Source organism: Clarias gariepinus, chromosome 27, assembly GCF_024256425.1.
Source record: "Clarias gariepinus isolate MV-2021 ecotype Netherlands chromosome 27, CGAR_prim_01v2, whole genome shotgun sequence".
In the NCBI taxonomy this organism is placed as follows: Eukaryota; Metazoa; Chordata; class Actinopteri; order Siluriformes; family Clariidae; genus Clarias; species Clarias gariepinus.
Genome location: NC_071126.1, coordinates 1,818,718 through 1,842,284, shown reverse-complemented (window position 1 = coordinate 1,842,284; position 23,567 = coordinate 1,818,718). Strand labels below are relative to the sequence as shown.

The 23,567-nt window shown below is 38.8% G+C and overlaps 1 protein-coding gene across 3 annotated transcripts in view; it reads left to right on the top strand.

Moving 5' to 3' along the window:
* Positions 1-703: 703 nt before the first annotated feature.
* palld (palladin, cytoskeletal associated protein) overlaps positions 704-23,567 on the top strand; it is an 88,867-nt gene continuing 66,003 nt past the window's right edge. For 2 of the 3 annotated variants that reach the window (XM_053488776.1, XM_053488777.1), the window contains exons 1-2: positions 720-903; positions 2,576-3,568. In XM_053488776.1, the coding sequence (XP_053344751.1) occupies positions 2,577-3,568 (992 nt within the window). In that variant the 5' untranslated portion in view covers positions 720-903; position 2,576. Of the gene's footprint in view, positions 904-2,575; positions 3,569-23,567 lie in introns of all 3 variants that reach the window. The other variant, XM_053488774.1, reaches the window with a different exon arrangement.

Sequence of the window (23,567 nt, the reverse complement as noted above, 5' to 3'; positions counted from 1 at the left end):
ACCCCTTGACAGCGTCAATATGGTTCGACAATTTGGACCATTGTTGGTACTAGAGAGTGAACTCCTAGAAACATACTGTGGGTTTTGTTTACATTATGCTTACATGATGCATGATCTTTAATCTTTGATCCTGATTCAGTTTTGCATTCTGCAGCATATTATTCAGTATCTACTATAAATGATATACCATCTATTTATCCATTATTGCTAAGTGATGGTTGGCTGCAGTGATCTCTATGACCTATGACTTCAAGTCAGTGGTCATGGTAGTGTTGGTGTTACATTACTCAAACAACCTAATCATACAATGTGGATAGTCATGTATGTCTTTGGGCTGTGGGAGGAAACCAGAGTACCTGGAGGAAATCCACAAATCACAGAGCAGTGAGTCGAGATTCACACTCCCCATCCCGGAGGTGCGAGGTGACATTGCTGAACACTACTGTATACCACCAATTATACAACAACTACAGATGGAAGAAACAGAAAAGTTATTTTTAAGGTGTGTGAACATGAGTTTAAGACTGAAAAACGCTGTACTGTCGGGAGAGCATGTCTGTGATGTTAGAGGTAAGGAGCCGCCTCTCTATCAATTTTTTCCTTCCCCTCTCTCTAGCTGTGAAACCTGAGCCAGTGGGCCAAATATAGCGGCGCCGGGTGAGCCGTCAGGGCTCAGGACAGGTGGGACAGCAGGCCACCCTCAGCCACTGCACAGCACTGATCAGCTCGCTGTACAACTCCTGCTTGTCTACACCAAACAGGAGAGACAGGGAGAGAAAAGACAAAGACAAGATATACACTAGTGCGGAAAAATCTTGTGCTTTACCTGACTGACCGTCATTAACTTCAGAAAAACTGGACTTAGACATAGTGGGACAGAAGTTCGAGGAAAAATATTTGAAGGTAAAAAGAAGAATATTATCAGCTCTTATACCAAATACTAACAACATTCATTTTTATCCCTGAATTTGATGTGTTGCAGTCTCTAATTCTACTAAACACCTGGAAGTCCTTTACGTGATTAGCAGACATTTTTATTTGTTTGGCTGCATGTTTAAGAAATGAATTATGAATTATGTGTGCTTTAAGCTAGAACTATTTAAACATTCACACACTGCTTTTATATCCATTGTGCCATAAATGAATGAAAGAATGACACCAGGCAAATTTGGCTTTACTTCATGCTGTTGATCTGTTTGCATTCCACTATGAATTATTAAGTATTTCCACAGAGATGTTTACATTTCCATTTAAATAATAGGCTTAAAAATTGAGGGCGTGTGTTTGTTGTTTTATCTGTAGAAGTGTAAGAGTTTAAAGCTGTGAAACGTACCCCTCTGGGATTAAAAATAACAGCTGGCCTCCAGGTCGCCGTGACAGAGAGAGAATGTCACACCATCACATTCGCTCCCAACACACACACACACACACATATACAAACACACACCAATACACTCACAATTGACTCCAGGGCTTGTATTCAGAAAATCCTCTGTACTTACTATTAAAGTAAAGCTATAGTGTTGGTGTGATTAATATACTGTAGAACACTTGTCTCCTGACAGAAATCCTGATCTATGTATCTTAGACAAGCACTAACTGGGACGTCTTATTTGTGTATCACATACAGATATGCACAGTTGTGTATTCATAGGCATTCTGTGACACTTGATATGTTTAGGGCAGAGACTGTTTTTTTTTTTTTTCAGACTGTAAGCTAATTGTTTACCGTGAAATGTATTATTTTTAAATACAAGGGTGTTCAAGTCAAACCGGGACTTGTGATTATATTCCTGGTGAATAAAGATGTAAAAGTGATTGATATTTACAGCCAACTTTAACCGCAGTACAGTGTTAAGACTCTTAGTCGCAGTAAAACATTTGAACTGCTCAAACGTTTTAAGGTGGCTCGGAGTCCACGGCAGGCGCTCCTGTGAACATTCAGCAAGTGGAATGCCTGGTCTTTAAAAATCGACAGATCACTCATTTCCAACTTGCGAAAGAGATGCTACAATATTATATACTGTATAATGTAAAGCCATAAGTAATAATAATAATAATAATAATAATAATCATAATAAATAAATAAATAACATTTTTAGCTGTGTATAACGTCTGATCACAAATGGTGTTTAGATACCTTGGATAGGAAAATATTGTTCTAACCAATGCTGCATTTATTATTTGTTTATTTATAATAATTATTATTAATGTTATTTTAAGGGACCAGACCTAATGAGAATGAATAAATCATGTCATGTGATAACAGTAATAGAGGTTGATCAGGTGTAGTGTTTTATGAGAGTTAATCTATTTAGTTAATACCCGTCAGCTGTGCCCGAGGAATGTCTGAGTCACTGTATAACAACTGCCCTGTCGAACCAGTGTGTTTACTCTTAGAGCAGGATCTCGGGCTGAGTCTGATACAGTTTCTGTTGGAGACATCAACATCATATGATACAGAAATATTAAACTGTATACTTTCTAATTAAAAGTTTATACATTTACACTGATTTGTGTGTGTGTGTGTGTGTGTGTGTGTGTGTGTGTGTGTGTGCACTTCATTCTACTGCAGGATGCAGGATGGGAGCTGGAATGACACACTCCCCCGTGCAGTGCTTCTAAAGGAAGCGTGTCCTCCAGGGGGTGTGTCTCAGGATGGGGACAGGGACGTGTTCTTGGAGGCATCTTCAGATGGAAAAGTGTACCTGGCAGAGTTTGAAGGGGGGGACGGGGACTTTTTGGAACTCTCTGCCTTCCTAAGTCAGGATGAGATTAACCGCAGTCTGGACCTGGCTCGAGAAGCCATGAGTGACGCAGGTGATCCCTGTGATTTCTCTGATGTGCCCGTTCCTGCATCTTTACCCAAAGAATTTGAGCCAGCACTCCACTCCCCACCCTCTTCCCTGAACTCCACCCCTCAGCATTTAACTGCAACAGAGAATCCACCTCTTCATTTGCAAACCAAAGGCAGCACGCTACACAATTCTGTTGCAATGGCTTCATCAAATCCAGCTGAAGCTACATCTGTCAAGGTTACATCCAGTCAGAGCGTTCAGCTCAACAAACCCGAACCCCCACCCCACCCCAAGCCTAGTGTGCCCATGTACAAGCAGGAGCGTCCCCGGTTGGTCCATGGAGGTCTGGAGGTCAATGAGCGAGCGGCTTCTACCACTGAGTTCTGCAGCCGGGCTGCCACCTTCATTGAGGAGCTTTCCTCTATTTTTAAAGGGTCGAGCCGTTTTGATCACCAGGAAGATGATGACTCCTCCTCACCCGACAGTGGCTACCGGTCTCCAAAGAGCCACAAACTGGCAATGCAGCAAGCTCAGTCCTCTTCATCATCTGCATCTTTTTCTCCAGAAGTGCCCCAATCAGCTGGTCTTGAAGGCAAACCTGAGATAGAGTCGGAAATAGACGGGAACGAGCACCAGGTTGGTGAGATCAGCACGGATGGATCAATGGCACCTCCTCGATTCACTCAGAAGCTTAAGAGCCAAGAGGTAGCGGAGGGAAGTCCCATCACTCTAGAATGCAGGGTGACGGGAAACCCCCAGCCTTTGGTCAGGTAAGTACAGATGTGTTATGTTGTTGCTTGATGGTTGAAAGAAACCATTCCCAAAAGTTCGCAATAAGCAAAAAAATAAAAGTGATAACCATTTGAGCCATGTACAGTAGCTAATGAAAAATCCTGCAGGTTTAACTAGTAAACGTGAAATCCATTAAACACTGCCTACTATTCATCAGCATACCCGGTATGTTGTTGACCGACAATGAGATTACCTCTTGGCTAGGCGGTGTGCCATGAAACAGCTATGGCTCAGGGGTCGAACAGCAGGAACAACTATTTCTCCTGGCAGTACTGGAAGGTGCTATCGCAAGCATCTATTTTTAGAGTGAAGGTTGCAAGGCAGTTAAGCTCCCTGTTGGTCCTGTTCCAGAGCGGTTCCCCTTCAAGAAAGTGTAAAGAACTAAAGTATTTGAAAATGGACCACTCATAATCATGATGCTTTTAAGAATTTAAGTAATAGTTTGGAAAGCACTTCTTAATCACGCAGGCGATGTTAAACAGAGCATGCATTGAATGAAACATTACGTTGTCCTGCATAAAGCGGTTTGCAGTTTTAGAAAGGTTGGACGTATTTCAAAACAGCTTGGAGATCCCGATGGAAATGTCATTGCATACTGTCTTTTTGTTTCGTGCAAAGCAGGTTAAAAATATAGCTAACTTTATTTAGTTGAAAGTCAAATCTAAGAATACTCCGGGTCAATGACTTGTGATTTTTTGCTCTTGATTCAATCTTGAGCTCAAGGGAAATTTCTGAGCATGTTCCTCCCATGTGCATTTGGGTTTCCTCCAGGGTCTTCAATTTCTTTCTATTCTTGGTTGGATCAATTTAGATTAATTGCCCCAGGTGTGAATAAGTGCGTAAACATGGCTGAATGTGTGTGCACAATGACCTGCAATGGACACTTTAATCCCAGTGTTATGAGGGTGAATTTAATGCATTTAGGTGTGACTATAAAGAAAAACAATAAAACAAACAGACATTTACAATAAAAATCTAAATTTTTTTAATTTGATTTTTAAAAAAAATAGTAAATCATACTGATTGGTGGGTAATAAGCATAATTTTAAAGATAATAAACACAAGTATTGTGCAAGAATATCTTCTAGCTAAATAGTTGTCTAATAAAATTGTCATGTGACTAAATCAGTTGTTTTGCTTTGCTTATTAAATGATTGGGAGGAAACCTTAGTATGCTGTTACGTGGCTAAGACTTATTGTGTAAGAAAATATGGGCAAATGTCATTTTAAAGATCAAAGCAAAGATAACATCTAAATGTAAATCTGGTGATCTACCGAGGTTCTGAACATGCCAGCTTACAAATCTAATGGCATGGGCTCAGCTTGCCATTGGCATTGGCACATAGGCACCTTGGCACACCCAGGGTCATGGCATGATAAATTACATTATTGTGGCATTTTCTTTATTTAGACCTCTAATTATTTAGACAAAGAAGTTTCATGTTTGATGCACTTCGGTGGCTTAAATATTTTAAGAAATGTTCACTTTCTGATATTTCACTGATAACAAATAACTGTGTCGCCTTCCTACAAAGCATAGATGACACATATCTGTCGTTCGTCAATGTCACACTTTTCTTCTATTCGCAGCTCCTCTTAAATCATTAATGAGAATTTGACCAAACACTCACTGAACCTTTACTAAGAAGGATAGATGTATATTTAGCTTTGTCATTTTCTTGTGATGTGTACCAGACATTGATATAGTGTTTTCTGTTATGTATGATTGACACTTTGATGTTATAACTAGTAAGAAACTTCACTCACTCATTGTCTATACCGCTTTATCCTGTTACAGGGTGGCGGGAGGCCTGGAGCCCATCCCAGTAAACTTATGGCACGAGGCGGGGTAGTGCTAACCACCGTGCCGCCCCAAACTATAACTTTCAACTTTTTGTTTGTAAATTTCCATTCATATCCTGCAGGGGGAAGCAGAGTGCAATGGACAATATTTCACTTGTGTAAATGATTTTTAAATGTATTTTTTAATTCACTTCCATTGCTTTAGCATTACCTACTGTCTTTACACATTACTGTCTTTAAATGTTCTTCCAACTATTCGACCAACCCTTCATATAAACTTTATTAGGAAGTATAAATGTGCATGAGCTATTTAATTTCAATCTAAATAAATGGGATTTTATCTATAATAATAATAATAATAATAATAATAATAATAATAATAATAAAAAAAATAATAATAAAATTTAGGGAGGATGTTAAATCTGCTCTTTGCATTTTTTCCTAAACCGTTCATTGGAATTTCACCAAATTTGCACAGTACCTTTCTTCAGAAAGAATAGAGGTGCATTAGTCTATTTAAGTGGTCTAAATGCATCATTCCCTAAATCGGTCTAACTCGAGTTTTTTCTTTACACATATTCACGGTGACAATTTAGTAAAGCCAGGCCAACTACAGAGACAGAATCCAGATGAAACCCATTCCAACCCAAGGAGAACCTGCGCCAAGGTTCCACACAGATCAGTGTTCAGTAGCCCATTATTATTATAACCGTGTCTGCAAAATGAGATCTACGATGGCACGCTGGTAAAGAGTGACATACAGTGGAATACAGTGTCTTGCAGTGTTTTCCAACTGCACTCCTATGAACCACATGCCTGTCTCTTTTCCCTCTATACAGTACATCTTCATCTGCAGCAGGAAGGGGGACTTGTGACTTGGGATTATTCATCTTTTAATTAGTAGAAGATACTGTATATCTAAGATTGTACCATACTGTCCAGATAATTCTGAGTGATAGTGACAAATCGTTGGTGACGTGAGAGTTGCAAATTAGCGGTGAAGACCAACTGTCTCTCTATCTCTCTGTCTCTGTAACTGAGTGTCAGTATAAATAGGTTCCCCCTAACCATGTCAGCCATGTCATGACTTGACACATTCCACTGCGCTCTGTCCTCTCCACCTCTCCACACCTTCTTGGGTAATATGTAAGGAGAGGAGCTGAAAGTAAGATGTTCATATGTAAACTGTCCAGAACAGATAAAGATTGTGAAAATATGCACAGAGACATGCATTTACAGTAAGCATGAAGGCTTGCCCTCTTGCTCCCTTTCTATATTCCCTTTAGGTAATTTGACTTTTTTATTCCGGAAAATATTGTAGCACTAGTTAAGATTAATTTCATTTAAAGGAAGCTAATAGACAATGGAGTGGTATTTAGAGTCTTCTTTTTACTCTCAGATTTACTCTCTCATTTTGCACATGCCAATTCAACTGATACACTACACATGTTGTTAAACTTTACATTTTTCGTGACTTGAAAGATACGAAAGTTGTTGTTGCTTTTGCTGGCTCTTGATGTGCTGTTGGGGTTTTCCAACCATTCATCCATATAAAGCAGGACATCTATATGTATAATATGTGAAGATGCATTGTTCAGATCCATGGTTAGGTCATGGCTGGGTGTTCTTCTGGAACGGAAGGATATATTTCGGCTTCTTAAACATAGAACACTGAAACATAAATACAGTTGATTCTGACGGATCCTGAACCATGAATGTTGCATGTTTTTTTTTTTTTTAAATAGGTATTGCCTCTTCACATGACACATTAACAGCATAATCCCAGCTACTACAGTGCTGTGAAAAAGTATTGGCTCCTTTGTGATTATTTTATTTTTAGAAACCCTTACTTTGGTGATACATGTCACTTTGTTCGCGGATATCTTTTGATCGTATGCTTTTTCAGATCTTTTACCATGTTTTTATTTAGATAGGTTCTCTTTAAGTGACTTCTTGATTCAGCAGGTCTGGCAATAATCAGGCCTGGTTAAGGGAAGCGAAATTTAACTAAGCTTTCCAAAAATCACAGTTTATTCATGATTTTTCTTGAGTTTTTTTTTTTTTATAATTGAAATCATCATTTAAAAACTGCATTTACATGTATTTTCTAGGGTTATCTTTGTGTAATATTAAAATTTGTTTGGTGATTTAAATCATTTATGTGTGACAAATATGCCAAAAAAAAACATTTGGGAAGGGGGCAAATAATTTTTCATGGCAAATATGATGCAGACATGTCTCTTTACTTTATATGGGTCATGAGGTGTGAACGTGTTGGGTTTGGGATGTGGGGTCCACTAATGTGTACACTGTGCTGTATCCTATGGAACTTCAACTCTGTGGTTTCTGAAACCCAGCTTCTCTTAAAGGAGGGGTCAGTTATGTTTCATTTGTGATTTGCTCTGTCTTTTTTGAGCACAGTTCATTTTCAGTCTTAATTTGTCACCTATACATTCTTTTCCCCACATATCCTACCTTAAAAAAGTCATTCCAGAGTAGAACTGTCAGCTATGATACTGTGGCACAGGATTAAAGGCTTTATAGCACAGAGCAGTAACACACTGCGCTACCACTGCCCCTACATGCAGCTGATTACATTGCTATTGCCATTAGGATCAATTTACAGTTATTTGGTCCAATTATTCTATACTGAACAGTTTAATCGGTTTTTAATCGGAAACGTTTAATCGGTAGTGTAATTCTTGGACTATGAAAGAATCTTTGATATGTCAAAGATTATTGAGCGCACTGTTACTATCCTCTAGATGGCACAAATGTACTACAGTTGTCTTCTGAAATAAAAGATGGAGCTCAACGTGTTCCCCAGTGGAGATGCCAGAAGGAAAGCTACTGAGGTGCTGAGTAAACCCAGGAATAGGGCTTTTGCTTAGGTTTAACACATAGACCGAAGCACTTTCCTAGTAATGGATATAATTCTTTTATCATCTGACCATTTCTGACATTGCTATAGTGTTATCTATTATGTGTGATTGCCACTATGATGTTATAACTAGTAAGAAAATCCACAAGTAATTTTCTTATTTTGTAAGTAATTTTTATTTCCTGGACAAAAAGGACATTAATGGGATTTTGACCAAACTTGCACAGTACCTTTTTCAGAAAGCATAAATACGTACCACTCACTCACTCTCTCATCGTCTATTCAGCATTATCCTGTATACAGGGGTGGGGGGTCAGGGGGTCTGAAGCCTGTCCCAGGAGATTTAGGGCACAAGTCTATATACACACCCTGTATATATAATATGGGGTGCCAATTTATCACAAAACACACACACACACACACACACACACACACACACACACACACACACACACACATTTACATTTAGGCATTTGGCAGACGCTCTTATCCAGAGTGACTTACATATATATATATATATATATATATATATATATATATATATATTTTTTTTTTTTTTTTATTTTTATTTTTTTTTTTTTTATCTCATTATACATCTGAGCAGTTGAGGGTTAAGGGCCTTGCTCAAGGGCCCAACAGTGGCAACTTGGTGGTTGTGGGGTTTGAACCTGGGATCTCCCCAGAGAAAACACACCAATCATAGGGAGAACATGCAAACTCTATGCACACATGTTATTTTATAATGTTATTTTAAATGTGAAATATTAAATAAATTGATATGTATTAGTAGCTTATGAGTTGTGGATTTGTTCTTTTAGAAAAAAAACTGCATGAAGTGCAAATATCGGATCATTTCCGCATAAAATCCACACGCTAATATGGTTAATATCAGATTACATCTAAAAGTACTTGAAGTTCTACTTTAGGGTTTTGGTTTTTGCACAGCAGAGAACTCATTGTTTCAGGACCATTGCTTTAATTTTTAAAAAGGGTCCTGTTTTTATTTAATTTTACGCATTCTGCTGGTTTGTGTCATTACAAAATCTGTGATTCTGGTTTAGATATCCTGCATCTGAACATGGTGTACTGTTCTAACACTCGGTGTGCTAGTGTGATGAGAATCCATCGTCTCGGGGTTGAGTTTATTTCAAGGAAACATGCATAAATAAAGATAAAGATAAACACAGCAAGGCTTCTGTTCTGTATTATACACGGTGTCTTAGATAAGGCTTGCAAACATTCTTTCCTTTCTCTCTCTCTCACTCCTGATCATCCTGGATTTCTCTTGAATCACAGGCTCCCAGGGTGGGAGAGCACTTTAAATAAGGAAGTGAAAGAAGACAGAAGACACGACAGGCCTTTAATTGTCACTTTGTCCATGAGAAGTGCTGAGAATAACATACTGACTAGGAGGTCGTATCTAATTAAAGGCTTATGGTCTACACTAAAAAATATTTTTAAAAGGAAATCCCAGTAAAGGGTGCACTTATTGTCAAATATTTAGCCATATCTAAATCAAAAAAGAAGTGACTCTTATATATGATAAGTTCCTTATATTAATAAAAATAGTGGGTGTCAATAATTTGAGTTCAAAATTGCCAACATTGCTATGGTTTTCGGTAGACGTCTTGTCTACCAAACTAAACTAACCACTAATTTTATCACTCCCTGGTCTAAAATATCATATAATTTGTGACGTACACCCTGGTGGAAGAGGCTGCTGTTTTGTTTGTGTGAGTATGTAGTGCACATTCCTATATCATATATATATATACAGTGCAGTGGGTACGGAAAGTTTATACATATATATATAAATGTGCACTCCTTCACTCTTTGATATAAATAAGGTCATTATTCATTCACAAATGCTCTGATGTAATTAATAATAGATAACAATATCAAGGAGAGAAAAATAAACACTAAATATCTGAAAGGTGTAACGTCTACAGCATACCAGGCAAGCCTCAACCCTGGAGGTAAGGTTAAAGGACTTGCACTTAGACTATCATTTACCCCGGCTGTAAGTAATACCCGGGTGACATTTTTGACGTATATGAAGCTTACCTGTTCTTTGAAATGAAACACTATTAGTTCGTTCTTTTGTGGGAACATTATGATGGATGACCTCTTTCCAAGCCCAGTTATTTGCAGGTGTGAAAAGATTGTGTTATGTTCGCTATAAGCTCGATGTGGGGCCGAGGAAGGGCTTAGGTCCTGGAGTTATGGGTTTATGGAGATGTCACTATAGACTAATGCCAGTACAGTATGCACGGTGGTGTTCTGGGAAATGGATTGTGTGTGTTAACCCAATGAGAATGTACAAGAAAGGACAACACATGTTGCTAAGATCCTTTAATGTCTGCAACTCCATTCTTCAAATGTTCTCCGAATCCATTGTGGCTAGTGTCATTCTTTATGCTGTGGTTTGTTGGGGCTGCAATACGAAAGTCTGACAGAATGAGAGTAGACAGGATTATTAAAAGGGCCGGATCTGTGCTAAGCATGGAGCTTGTCTCTGTTGAGATTGTGGCAAAGAGACGAATTCTGTCCAGAATTCTCACCCGCTATTCAGCGTGCTCTCCGACCAAAGGAACAAATTCAGCCAGAGACTAATTACTACTACAGTAAGTGTTCTACAGAGCGCCACAGGACATCCTCTCCACCAACTGGCGTAAAGTTACACATCTCTGTAATGTTTACACTGGGTGGGTAGTGACTGTCTGTAATTATATAATATTTATTAATAATACATTACTTGTTCCCCCGGTCAATTCCCAGTACTATTGGGCCTTACCACTCTTCAAGTGCAATATCGTTAACTGGATTATTTGTGCAATGCTCTTTCTCTTCTCATTTCTTCCCCTAAGTGCCATATCATGTCATAACCCAAGTGCTATTAGTGCCATACGGGATTTACTGTTTACTAGGTAAATACCAGGTTTATTTATGTACCCCCCCCCTTTTATGTCCGCTTTTTAAAGTTATTTTAATACCCCTTGTTTCATTTATTACTTTTTAATTACTCGTTTGAAACAGCAACTGTAACTAAGACAAAGCAATTTCCCTCTCCGATTAATAAAGCTCTTTGATTCTTGAATCGTTTAAACAGACAGAGTGCTCTCCCCTGCTGTCCTTTATCCCAGCCAGCCCTCTGCGTGTTTATGTATTCAGAAATATTGTATACAGAAATATTTGTTTGTCTGTGACTGTCTGCTGTAAACATGTGTGTGTAGTGTATACTGTATACTGGTGTACGTGTGTGTCCATGGAGTCTCTCCTCTGTATTCCACATCTGTTTCTTGGCCTAATGTTCCCTCAGTCTCTACATTGAAATTAAAGTAGAATCATTCTTGTGGGAACATAATCATAAAGCAATAAATCCATAAACCTCCTTTACTCAGTTGGCATTTGATCCCGACAACTGTGCCACCCACATACACACTGATAATTGGCATTAAACCTCAGTTGCTGCTTATAAAGCAATTGGACGTGAATGCAGAGAGAATAATTGATTAAAAGGTCTCGACGTCGACATGGAATAAGAGTTCAATTTCATATTGAGTGCAACAAGGTTTATGACATGAGGGCAGTGCAGAGACCCTAGAAATACTCATCCTCATAACTGAACACATGTGTCAGGATATTTTTTGTTTGTTTTGGCTGCTCCCAATTTTAGTGGAGTTTTTATGGGTACATGTGTGTGGGAGGGGCATTGGGGTGACAACCATAAATCACCCAGTCTGGTACGCTTCCTGACACACCCTCTTCAGTTTATCAGGGCTGGGGACTGACACTGGGAGTGCACTGGAAGAGTTACTGGAACTACAATTCCAAATCCAAAAAAGTTGGTACTATATAGAAATGGAAATTGCCAATGAAACCAAAATGAAATCGTCCATAAAGTCTCTTAATCTTGTACTACAACAACACATTATTTGATGATTATCACATGTTGCCACGCTCCATTTTACCCAGCCACTGCATGCAGTCCCAGTCCCAAACACATAAAATTCAGGAAGGGCATCCGGCATAAAAACCTGTGCCAAGTTCTGTGAGGATCAGATGGTCGCTGTGACGATCCTTTGACAGGAAAAGACGAAAGAAAGTTCTATTTAATCATTTGCACTTATTTCAAATCTGGTGGCTCAAAAAGGTTGGGGCATCGTCAGTTTAAGACTAATAACAATATGAAAAGTAGAAATAACAAGGTAATGAGAAACAAGTGATGTTAAACAGGTGAATCAATAATTTAGTAGCATACAAGGAGTTTCAAAGAAAGGCCAAGTTATTCTAGAGCTATTGATTATCAAATACCTTAAAGATAGCATTCAACAATATTATCAAGATCATAATACCTAAATGCAACGTTTAATTAAGTTTTTTAAATATATAGTGCTTTTAACAGTCACAAAGCAACTGTACGGAATAAAAAAAATACGAAATTAAGTTTAAAAACTGTATATATATAGGAAATATGTATAAATTATAATGATCAGATTGTTCCTGATGAGCTACGGCTAAAAGGAAAAACTCCCTGGGATGAGAATAGAAGGGAACCAGAGGGAGGGAAGCCATTCTCTTTCTGGGTGAATTTTTGGTAACGTAACATTTTTTCTGAACAGTGGGGTATAGGTAAAATTTTCAGAACAAACCAGACACACACATGACCCCCACCTCCTCACACTGGTGTGTATGGCCAAACTGAAGTGGTTACAGAAAAGCATTCGCACACGGAGATCACATGCTGAGAGTCATAGGGAGCAAAATTAGGAAGCAAAATTGGGGGGCATACTCGCGTCCCCAAATCAATCCCAGCAACAGTAACAACTATGGGTAACTGTGAGATCCTGCTACTGGAGAAGGGCTTCCGCCAAGTGTGGGAGGCTGGCCCTGGTGCAGGAAGATATGCAATATATATAGTGTCTATATGTAGTCATTATGGTATATGTAACCTTAACAATGTTTTTTATCACTATCGTTTTTAAAGTAATCTGGGTGTAAGGGTTAGGTGTCCACATACTTTTGGCCAAGTGATGCATAAGCATTTCAATCTAAAGATGTGTATAAACATAAGCTTAGTGTTCAGCATTCACATCTGTTTGTGTGCAGGAAGACATGGAGCATAGTGAAAACACACACACACACACACACACACACACACAAATAAGCAACAGACAGGCACTCAGCAGGAGAAAACATTTCCCATTATTGTAAAACTAATTGGAAACAAAGTGAAGAGGAAGATCTGCTTGTTCTTTGAAGAAAGCATTTGAATTCCCTGAGCGCACACAGACACATGCTTTTGAGCGTCTCATATGTCTCTTCATTATTTTCCTTTTAATGGTTCCTCCCCATTTTATCGCTTATTTCCCTTGGGCAAACTCTTTGATGGGGTTGCCAAGTCTTAGCAGGAGATCCCCATCTCACTTCTAAATATGCTCCACGCCAGTGCTCGTGGTAACAAGATGGGATAACCTTGCCAAGATTTCCCACAACACACACACACACACACGCAAGCACGCACGCACGCACACAAAAAAAGTACACCATACACACTGCAGTCACACTGATGAGAACAAGTTTCCCTTTTATTAGCAGTAATGTTGTTTTAGCAAAGTGTTGCAATGTAAGCTTCTCAGACATTTTAATTGAAATACATAGACTTATAATTATTAGTTAAAACAAGTTATACTGGTTGGCAAATCCAATTGCAGTCTGTGACCAACAGCACACCTCTTTGTGAAACCACTGGATTTATACAGTACTAACAGTGCAATTACTTTTGTACAGATAACGAGTTGAGTTTTTTTTTCATCATCATGCACGTACCGAAAAAAAAAAAACTACCTGTGTGGTGTTGGATCTTATAATTGTAAGAGTTGCGTGCACAATTGTATTCCTTCCCCCTCGGCTGACTGGTGTGTCTGGGTGGTTACAGTCAGTTATGTGTAGAATTATTACATGTCATATTATGTCTAAAAACTATAGACGTCTTCAAAGACTGCGTATCAATACTATCCTAGATAGCAATAGTATCCAGCACCAGGAGTCAAGTCATTCCCCCCCCTCTGTGATTGAAAACCTTCAGGAAGATTAAATTAGTTCCCCCAGATTTTATCGCTGCTGACTTTTGAACAGAACAATATCATAAGAGAATAAGACAATGAGCCATCTCAGGTTTGTTCGACAAGAGATTTGTGGCTAACACTGTAGCTTTACCAGGAACTCTTAGCACTTTAGATTTTTTTTAGTCCTACGCAAGCGTGCTGTAAACCTACAGGTCATAAGAAGTCATATGTTCATGAATCAAAATCATGGAGCTACAAAGCAGTCCAAGTCACCTCGCCACACCCTGACAAGCCACGATGTCAGGATTTGTAGTTGTTAAAAAGTTATACTGCAAAACTATTTTGTCTTAGTTTGTAAAAACATCTTATATATAGTTAAAAGTATTGATTTTTTCCTTAAAAAAAGCACGATAAATCTAATAGAAATAATGGATAAATCTTTAGATATTAATGAGCAAAAATAAAAATTAGTGAAAGTATCTGCTAATAGACTCAGCTTTAAAGGTGTAGTAATTTTATATCAGGAATAGTGTGATTCCATAATAAAACAAACTGTATGACTGGAAATATTCAATATATATATATATATATATGTGTAAAGTTTGTAATATGTTTAGTTTTGTAATTTTTGACAGCCCTGCTCTGGCCCTTAAGCATAAAGAGAAAGTAATCAGTATGTGGGCAATACGATAAACTGAATTTTAATCAATTTTAATAACTCAAACATGACTGAGCCAAAAATAAGCTCATTTTAAGAGTTTTACATTTTTGTGACATCATTCTCATATTCCAGTAATAGCCAAATTTACACAACATAAAATAAATAATAACTTTCATTATTTTACCTGACATATGCGAAAACCCAAATGCACAGTTTAACGTCTGAAGCCTCCCCGTGAACACACTCCGGCAAGGCTGACATTTTAGATTTTTTCAGTTTTTGACCAATTCTGTGTTGCCAGTGCAGATCTGTGCTGCTTGGCTTTTATGGGATTAACATCATACACAAAGTGCATTTTTTTAATGAAAAGTGCTGACCTTATTTTTTTAGTTTTTTAAATGACAAAACCTCTTACAAAAGTGTAGGCGAGCAGCAGTAATTATAAGGTATAAGGTTAAACACTCCACTGCCTCCAGCATCGCCGGCCAGAAATATCTTCCATATTACTCTGTATGTTCTTCTCATATGCATAAACAAGCATGGCCGTGCTTTTCCTTTGCTTATCTTTTACAACCCACACAAACACATACTCACGGACATTCTGTTCTCCCAAAACGGCTTGACGTCATACTAAATGCACCATAACTCACAGCTACACGGAGAGCGTGCTTATTTAAAGAGCTTGGGCTTTGAAGGCCTCAATAATAGCTGCGAAATGGCTGCTTTCTGTGTTTACCTGCTGTTGTTTGGTTTGCACTGGCTCACAATAATGACATCATGTCAAAAGCATTGGCCTAATAACAGTTCTAGCGGTTGGGTTTTTTTTTCCATCCTTGTGCGTGTTTGTGTTTGTTTTTAGCTGTTTCTCCTAGTAGAGAAAAATAGCCTTATCTGCTGTAGAAAATGTCTCATTTTTACTATTTCCTGAACTTTTCTTTCTAAACATCCACAACTATATACTTATACTTCTTGCCAGATGATCCACAGGGTTTTGAAACACTTGCAAAGTGTCTAGCCAACATTATTATCTAAATGAATGTGAATTACAGTAAACAGGACAAAAAAACAACAGACATTTAAAGGGTTGACACTTAAGCCAGGAAAGATGAAAATTCTCTTTTAATGAGAGGACTGCGTTCTTCCATTCTATATATATTTTAAATGTAGATTCATTCTTGCACGAGAAGATTCTGGTCAACTGCATCTGTGCCTTTGCGTTTGGTATCTTACTGTAATATCATTCACTCGAAAGCCTGAGACACTGAGATCCTAGACAACTAGGGATCCTTCCACGATCCCTAGTTGGACTACAGAGGTTCCTAGATGGAGGAGTGGGTCAACTGCTGCTACTGCTAGCACTCCTCCTTCTCCTGCTACTACTAATATTGCAACTACTTCTACTACTGGAAGTACTCCTCATACAGTATACTCATACTCCTGCTACTATCTCTTCTTCTCCTATAGTTACTAACGGCATTACTCCTACACCTCTTACTGCTATTACTACTCCAACTACTCCTTTTTATGCTACTGCCACTACTTCTACTACTACTCAGTTAGAACTACTACTCCTGTACCTATTTCCTTTCATCTACTGTGACTACTATTCCTAATTATCTTCCTGCTGCTACTACAACTGTGATTCTACAAATCCTACTGCACCTACTGATGCTACTAGTCCTAATACTGCTCTTCATCCTCATCCTCATCCTCATCCCCTAACCCGCTTGGTATTGCTACTACAGTAAGTGCTCCTACTGCTACTATTGCTACTGTAGAAACTCCCACTTTTACTTCTACCACTACCACTTCTAATCATTCACCAGTTACATGCAATATGTGAAATGCTCTACAAAAGCATAACGTGTATTATTTCTCCATTCATATTAACTTAACTGCTGAGTGCTGAGTGCACTGATGGAGGTCAAATGGATCAGCAATCTCAAAGATGTGCACAGCCTTAAACAAACCCGAAGATCCGCTGACACATGCATGATGTCATTGTTAAACCTTCATGCAGGTGTAGACTCATCACTTGGTGGAACCTAGCCATGAATACCCTCAGACCGTGCTCCACCTGGTTTGCAGGTGCACAGTTGCTCTACAGACACAGCAGCTGTCTGTCAGTGGTGTTCTGACCTGGATGACCCTGTGATGTCCCGGTGAAAAACAGTTTATTCATTCATTTGCTACAGATGTCTTTAAAGTACTTCTACAGTGAAAGTATAAGGTTATAGAGTATCTTATAATATATTAGCAGATATGTTAAATACTACATATGAAGGGTGTTCAAGTTAAAGCGGGACTCATGATGAAATTTCTGGTGAATGAAGACATAAATCTGACCGATATTTACAGAAGACATTAAGCATGAAACTCTTAGCCACAGTAAAATATTTAAGTGGTGTAAATTTTTTATTACTCCAGCGAATATTTTGTAAATTGAGAGTGCTCCATTAGACATGGTGTGTTAAGGTTGCTGAAGTTGGATAAACTCGAGTGTCCAGGCTGAACTCAACCCCACCGAACACCTTGGGGATGAACACCAGTACCCTAATCATCGGCCTGACCTTCTGTCATCATCTGCAACCTGTTTCTCACTGGTTCATACCTTCAATTAGATCGAATGAATTAAAAAAGGTATGTTTGAGTGGGTCGTTTCACTGTGTTGAGGGGGGATCAATACTATTGCACTGTGCTGTAAGTCAAGGTTGTGTGTCCACTAATTTCAGCCCTATACTGTACATATACTGCTTATGAGAACGAGCATACTGTAGATCACACTGGAACTGTGTCCCCAGCTCCATATAACAGGGGTATACAGTACAGACTCTCTTTGACCTACACGTTGCTGCTGGGACAATTCAGTGGTGGACTGGAACAGAAAGCGTTGGCTCGTATTTCACTCTTTGTTATATTTCTCTCTGCGTGCCAGATACAGAAATTACAAATGTTCAGGCGTACAAAATAAACATAAAGATTTTCAATGGAATAACAAGTCAAGTCAAAAACATGTGAAAACACAGAGCAGGGAAACGAATCCAAGACAATAATAATAAAGTAAAAAAGAAAAAAAAAAAAAACATAACCAAAGAAAGTACAAACTGGAAAAGCAATCATTTATAGCTGCATGACTATAAAAAAAGCCAACCTTTGCATGCATCTATTGACAAGCTAAGCCTATAGAACCTGTAATTATAGCATGTGATGACTTGCAGGTGAGCGAAGGGTTGATGATGATCAGGTGAAAGCGGAGGTTGTCTGGATCGTGTGGGTGTTTCCTTACGAGGGCAAGAGGGCATGACAGGAACAAAACAGGCATGACATTCGTACAAAAGTTTGTTTTAGTCAGAAACAAGGATGAATTCATAATAAGAAAGGAATAGGAATAAAAGCCTAGACTCAGAGAATGCAGACAGGATGAGAAAAAGGCAGAAATAGAGAAGAAGGGAAGAAGTTAGGATTAAGAGCTGTACTGTAGTTCTTCAGTTCGCACAGCTGTGTGAAATAGTGGTGAGGTGTGTTTGTATGACAGCTATACTGCTTATGACGGCGGACAATGCCATTCCTAAAGCATCTACAAACACTCGAATACAAACACAACATGTACATGGTGAAGAATCGCATACTGTCCTGACGCTGAGACGGATACAAAGATACGTTACACACAGTGGTGCTAACAGGCAAAGATGTCAAGGTGATGTCACAACATACATACACACACACACACACACACACACACACACACACACACACACACACACACACACATACATGCATATACACATGACCCAGTTTAAATAATCAATCAGCCAATACCCGAACGTTTGTAAAAGAACATCTCAGTAGAGCCTCTCAGGATGTATTTAATCTTCTCCAGCTTAAGAAAAAGTAATAAATCTTTAAACCACTGAGAGATAGAGGGACGCTTAATGGATTTCCAATGTAAAAGTCTGGAACGTCTGGCCAACAAAGATGAGAAAGCCATAACATCTTAATGTGCAGAACTCAATGCAGCCGAATCATCTGTAATGCCAAATATAGCACTTAATGGACATGGTTTCAACTTAAATTACACGCAGAGCCATGGCACCTGTCACATCTATTCCCAACATCAGGATGGATTCCTGCCAGTGCCACTCCAGACTGAGTGGGAAGTACTGGAGCGTATCCTGTCTATCGCTTCCTCCCAGCATTCCAAACTCACCTGCAATCCCAATTCATCTTTCCAAGCAGTCCTGGTTTTAGTGATTCTACAAATACTAAGTGATAAGATAGAATTATATATTCTTGATTAGATTAATTGTGATCTGGCTTTCCTACTGCTTGAGCGATATAGAAGAAAAATTGGGAAAATACTTAAATACAAAGTTGTGATGAAATAAAAGACACTAACTTTAGTTTGCACCATGTGGATTCAGATGAGTTTATAAAAAAAATATATATATATTTTTTTATATGTGCAGCCTCATTTGGAATATTTGGACATTAGGAAGAGCAAGTCCACCACTGAGTCTACTGTACATCTGTACAGCTTCCCACCCCTACCAAAAAGATCTGATGATTTCTCCAAGGAATCGAGCAAGAATTTAGGTAGAAATAAAGGAAGTGCTTAAATGATTCCTTTTTTTTTTTTTTTGTGGTCTGAGGGTTTATCTGGTGCCAAACCAATTCCTGGAAAACCATCAACTGAAGCATTTGGATAGCTGCAAAAAAAGAAATTGGACCAAAATACTCTAAGGAAGGTGAACGTTTCTTAAAGAAAATCATTACTGGTGATAAGACATAACTTCATCACTATGAGTCTGAGAGTAAACGGCAGAGTTTGGAACAGAAACATCCCTAATCTCAGACCAAGGAAAGTCAGCCATCAGCTAGAAAATAGATTTTTACAGTTTTCTGGGATTCTCAAGGACCAGTAATGGAACATTATCAGATGAAACCTAAACTTTGGATTAAACACAGGGGACTGCTATCCAAGGGCGTTGTGATCTTCTCTCACCATCTCCTCTCGTCTGCACACTTCTGCCTACACTGTCCACACGCTGATGCTTTATCACCTAGGCCATTAGTCCTGATCTCGCTCTTATAATAACTTGTTTTCTACCTAACATATCCAAAAAGCCAAATACACAGTTTGAAGCTTGAAGTCTTCCTGTAAACACACCCCAGGAAGGCTTCCATATAAACACTTTTTTTTTTTTTTTTATCAGTGACCTGCTGTGTTGCCAAACGTACCTATCTGTGCCGCTTGAGCTTTAAGGGTAAAATAAATTTGACAACCAGAGTGCGGAAAATTTTTGACTTACCCTCATAATATGCTGATTTAAATATTTAATTGTTTGTATAGTAACGGCACATTCACAGAAATATGTCCAAGAGCAAGTTTAAAAAAGAAATAGATTCGGAATGATAACACGTATGGCTCTGTATGGAAGGAGTCTCCAGTGTCAGAGGCTTCTTAAAGTCAGTACGTTTCCAGACACAGTGGGTTTTTGCCTTACCAGCCTCTCTCTCTCTCTCTCTCTCTCTCTCTCTCACACTTAAACTTTAAACCAAAAAGGCACAGCTTGTCAAGTCCCTGGTCCTAAAACTGCATTGTGTAAACATGTTATTTCACCAACATTAAATCTTATTATCAGAGGCCATAAGAATAGAATTCAGATCCATGTTAAGTCTCAAATCATAAATAAATATAAATTTATATGAAAGTGGACACTCTGGGCTTTAAGTATTTTCATGAGTATGTCTTTTAAACCCTAGACTACAGACTACTAGGGTCAAAGTTGGTTATAATTTTATTGTGTCAGTATACAGTAAGGTGTTTTACTACCATTATAAAAGTCTTAGGTGTGCTCTCTGTTCCAGTGTGATTGTAGAGATGTGTGATTCGGATTGGCCAGCAGGGGGCTCACATCCCTCCAGTTTCTTATTGGCCTGATTACAAGCAGGAAAACACAGGGTCAGGATACTCTACTCTACATACACAATGTCTTATAACAGACTTGTGAGAATAAAATAAGCTTTTTTGTTTAGATTATTTCTTTATTTGTTTAGTCGTTCATATCCAAGGAGACTGAGGGCCCAAGCGGGGTACACCCTGGACAGGATATGGCAGGGCACACTCAAACACACACTACAGGCAATCTGGCAACAACAGTTAGCCTAACTTGCAGGTCTTTGGACTGTGGGAGGAAACCTGAGCACCCGGAGGAAACCCAGCAAGTGCAGGGAAAACACGCAAACTCCATGCAGGCAGACCCGAGGAGGGAATCGAACCCTCAACCATTGTGCCACCTTTATTTGTTTGTGCAACTTATTATTTTTATTTCTACAGGTGCATCTGCATTTCTAGTTAAAGCGTGCACATCCCCATGGCTTCATGCTTGCACGACCTAAAAAGTAGAAGCAGCTTTCAATCAACATCTGCATCAACTGATACTGATACGCTTCTTTGTGAGATTTACGTTTTTCCATTTGCACTAAAGAAACTTTCTTGCCCCTTTTTCCTTCCTCTCTCTCTCTCTATCTCCTCCTTTCCCCTTTTCCTTCCCCCTTCTCTCTCTGCTATAAAGGTCGGCCATCAATCCTAATAAATGTCCGAAGACACGGAGGATAGCCTGGCCTGGGTCAGCATGACTCTGTCTTGAATTACATGCTCACTTACTTCTCCTCCACTGCACATGGAAAACCGACAGTAATGCTATAAGGAATGAGCCGAAACAGACTGGGAAATGTAGTGTAGCCTGAGTAGGACAGGCACTCGCATATGACATACGTATCTAAAAGATTTTTATCATGCACATATTTTGACCTATAACCTAATTTGAACCGGAAAACATAAATGGCATAATGATAAGCACAGGGTAGTATTCATGGATTTTACAGTATATTAGCTGTAGATGAAATAATGTTACTAGGATCCACACAGAACTCCATTTCCCACGGCACACCATGACCTGCACACATGGTCATCTTGGACTACAACACCCATCACAACCCTCCGAGGTCACGTCCGTTGTCACTTGTGCACAAATACACCTGTCCTCAGTCCCACCACACCCTACCTAAACAAGCTCGGGACTCAAACTCGGTACTCAGTAGTCTTGAACCGACCAAGCCTTGCATGTTTATTCTGCTTTTGTGTTTTTATTAGGAGTTGCCTCTGTTTGCTAATCTCCTGACTCACTGCCTGACCCTGTTTTTGATTTGGCATCATGTTTTGGATGTGTTTACTCGTGCCACTTAGCCCTAAATACTCGAACCTGCATTTCAGATGTTCAGTCCCTCTTTATTCGTCTCTGGGAGTGTGTCCAAAGCTACACTCTACACTATTGACCTTGCGTACCTTTCCTTTTACTTTCACTGTTGTTACTGAATAATCCATAGTAGTTACTGAATAACATGCTTCAACATAAATAACTATGGCGTCTCCTTTGAACTGAAAGCCTGGACGCACTAAGGTCTGGCCATGAGATGCTGGAATAAGGTTTTACAGAGATACATTGGACCACTAGGCTGTAATTAAACTCACGCTAGCACTGGATTCAGACTCCATTCCAGCACCGAGTGAACCGAATATCCGGGTCGAGGTTGTAACCGAGCACGCTGATGCCACGAGTGGAATAATTACGCTGAAGAACACTGGAGGCACTCAGACTGCAGGGAGTTACAAACCTGAGGTTACAGTTTTATTAACTCAGCTTAACCATGTACATAATAAAAACATGGCACTTCTGTAAAAGTCAAACAAGAAAGCATTATGTTTGACAGATATTTCAGAGTAAATGCCAAGACAGATACTTATCTTCAGGCCTAGGGGATGATCTCAGTAGTGAGAGAAAGAGAAAGAGAGAGGGAGATGGAGATGATTTATGATTAATTCTAAAAGCAGTTGGAAGATCTCTTGTCATCTTTAAAAGAGTGTTCTGCATTGACTGAATATGGGTATAAAGAGGAGGGCTGTGGGGACGTAGTGTGTGTGTGTGTGTGTGTGTGTGTGTGTGCACGTGCGTGTGTGTGTGTGTGTGTGTGTGTGGTAAGAGTGTCAGAGAGAAAGCAAAAGAAGGAGCATGTTTTCATACCTAGGTGCAGTAAACAAAAAAAATCCGATATTAACACATTTAAGTAAAGGGCAGAAATATTCAAGGTTAAATTTTACATCAATTATGAAAAATGGTAACTAATCTTTAAAATGTCTGCCTTTGTAGTAAATTTATTAGATACAACGAAGTACATTAACAAACTTAATTCTATTTTAGTAAAATTGACATCACCAGGCACAAATAATCTTTTTTAAAAGAAAATATTTCATTAAAAAAAGTAAAATGCTCAATAGATTTCCTTTTGGTTATTGAGACTGATTCACTGGAAAATATAACAAAGAGTTCGTATCCGATGTCGCTTCAAAGTCTGACAAACTACATTAGTCAAGACAAACTAATGTAGTGTAAAGCTTAATCGTCTTTAAATCATATACTCTAAACGAGGAGCTGCAAATTTGATCATTTTATGTTTAATATTAGTGGCATTAGTTAAAAAAGTATTCATTTTCTGTATTGCTT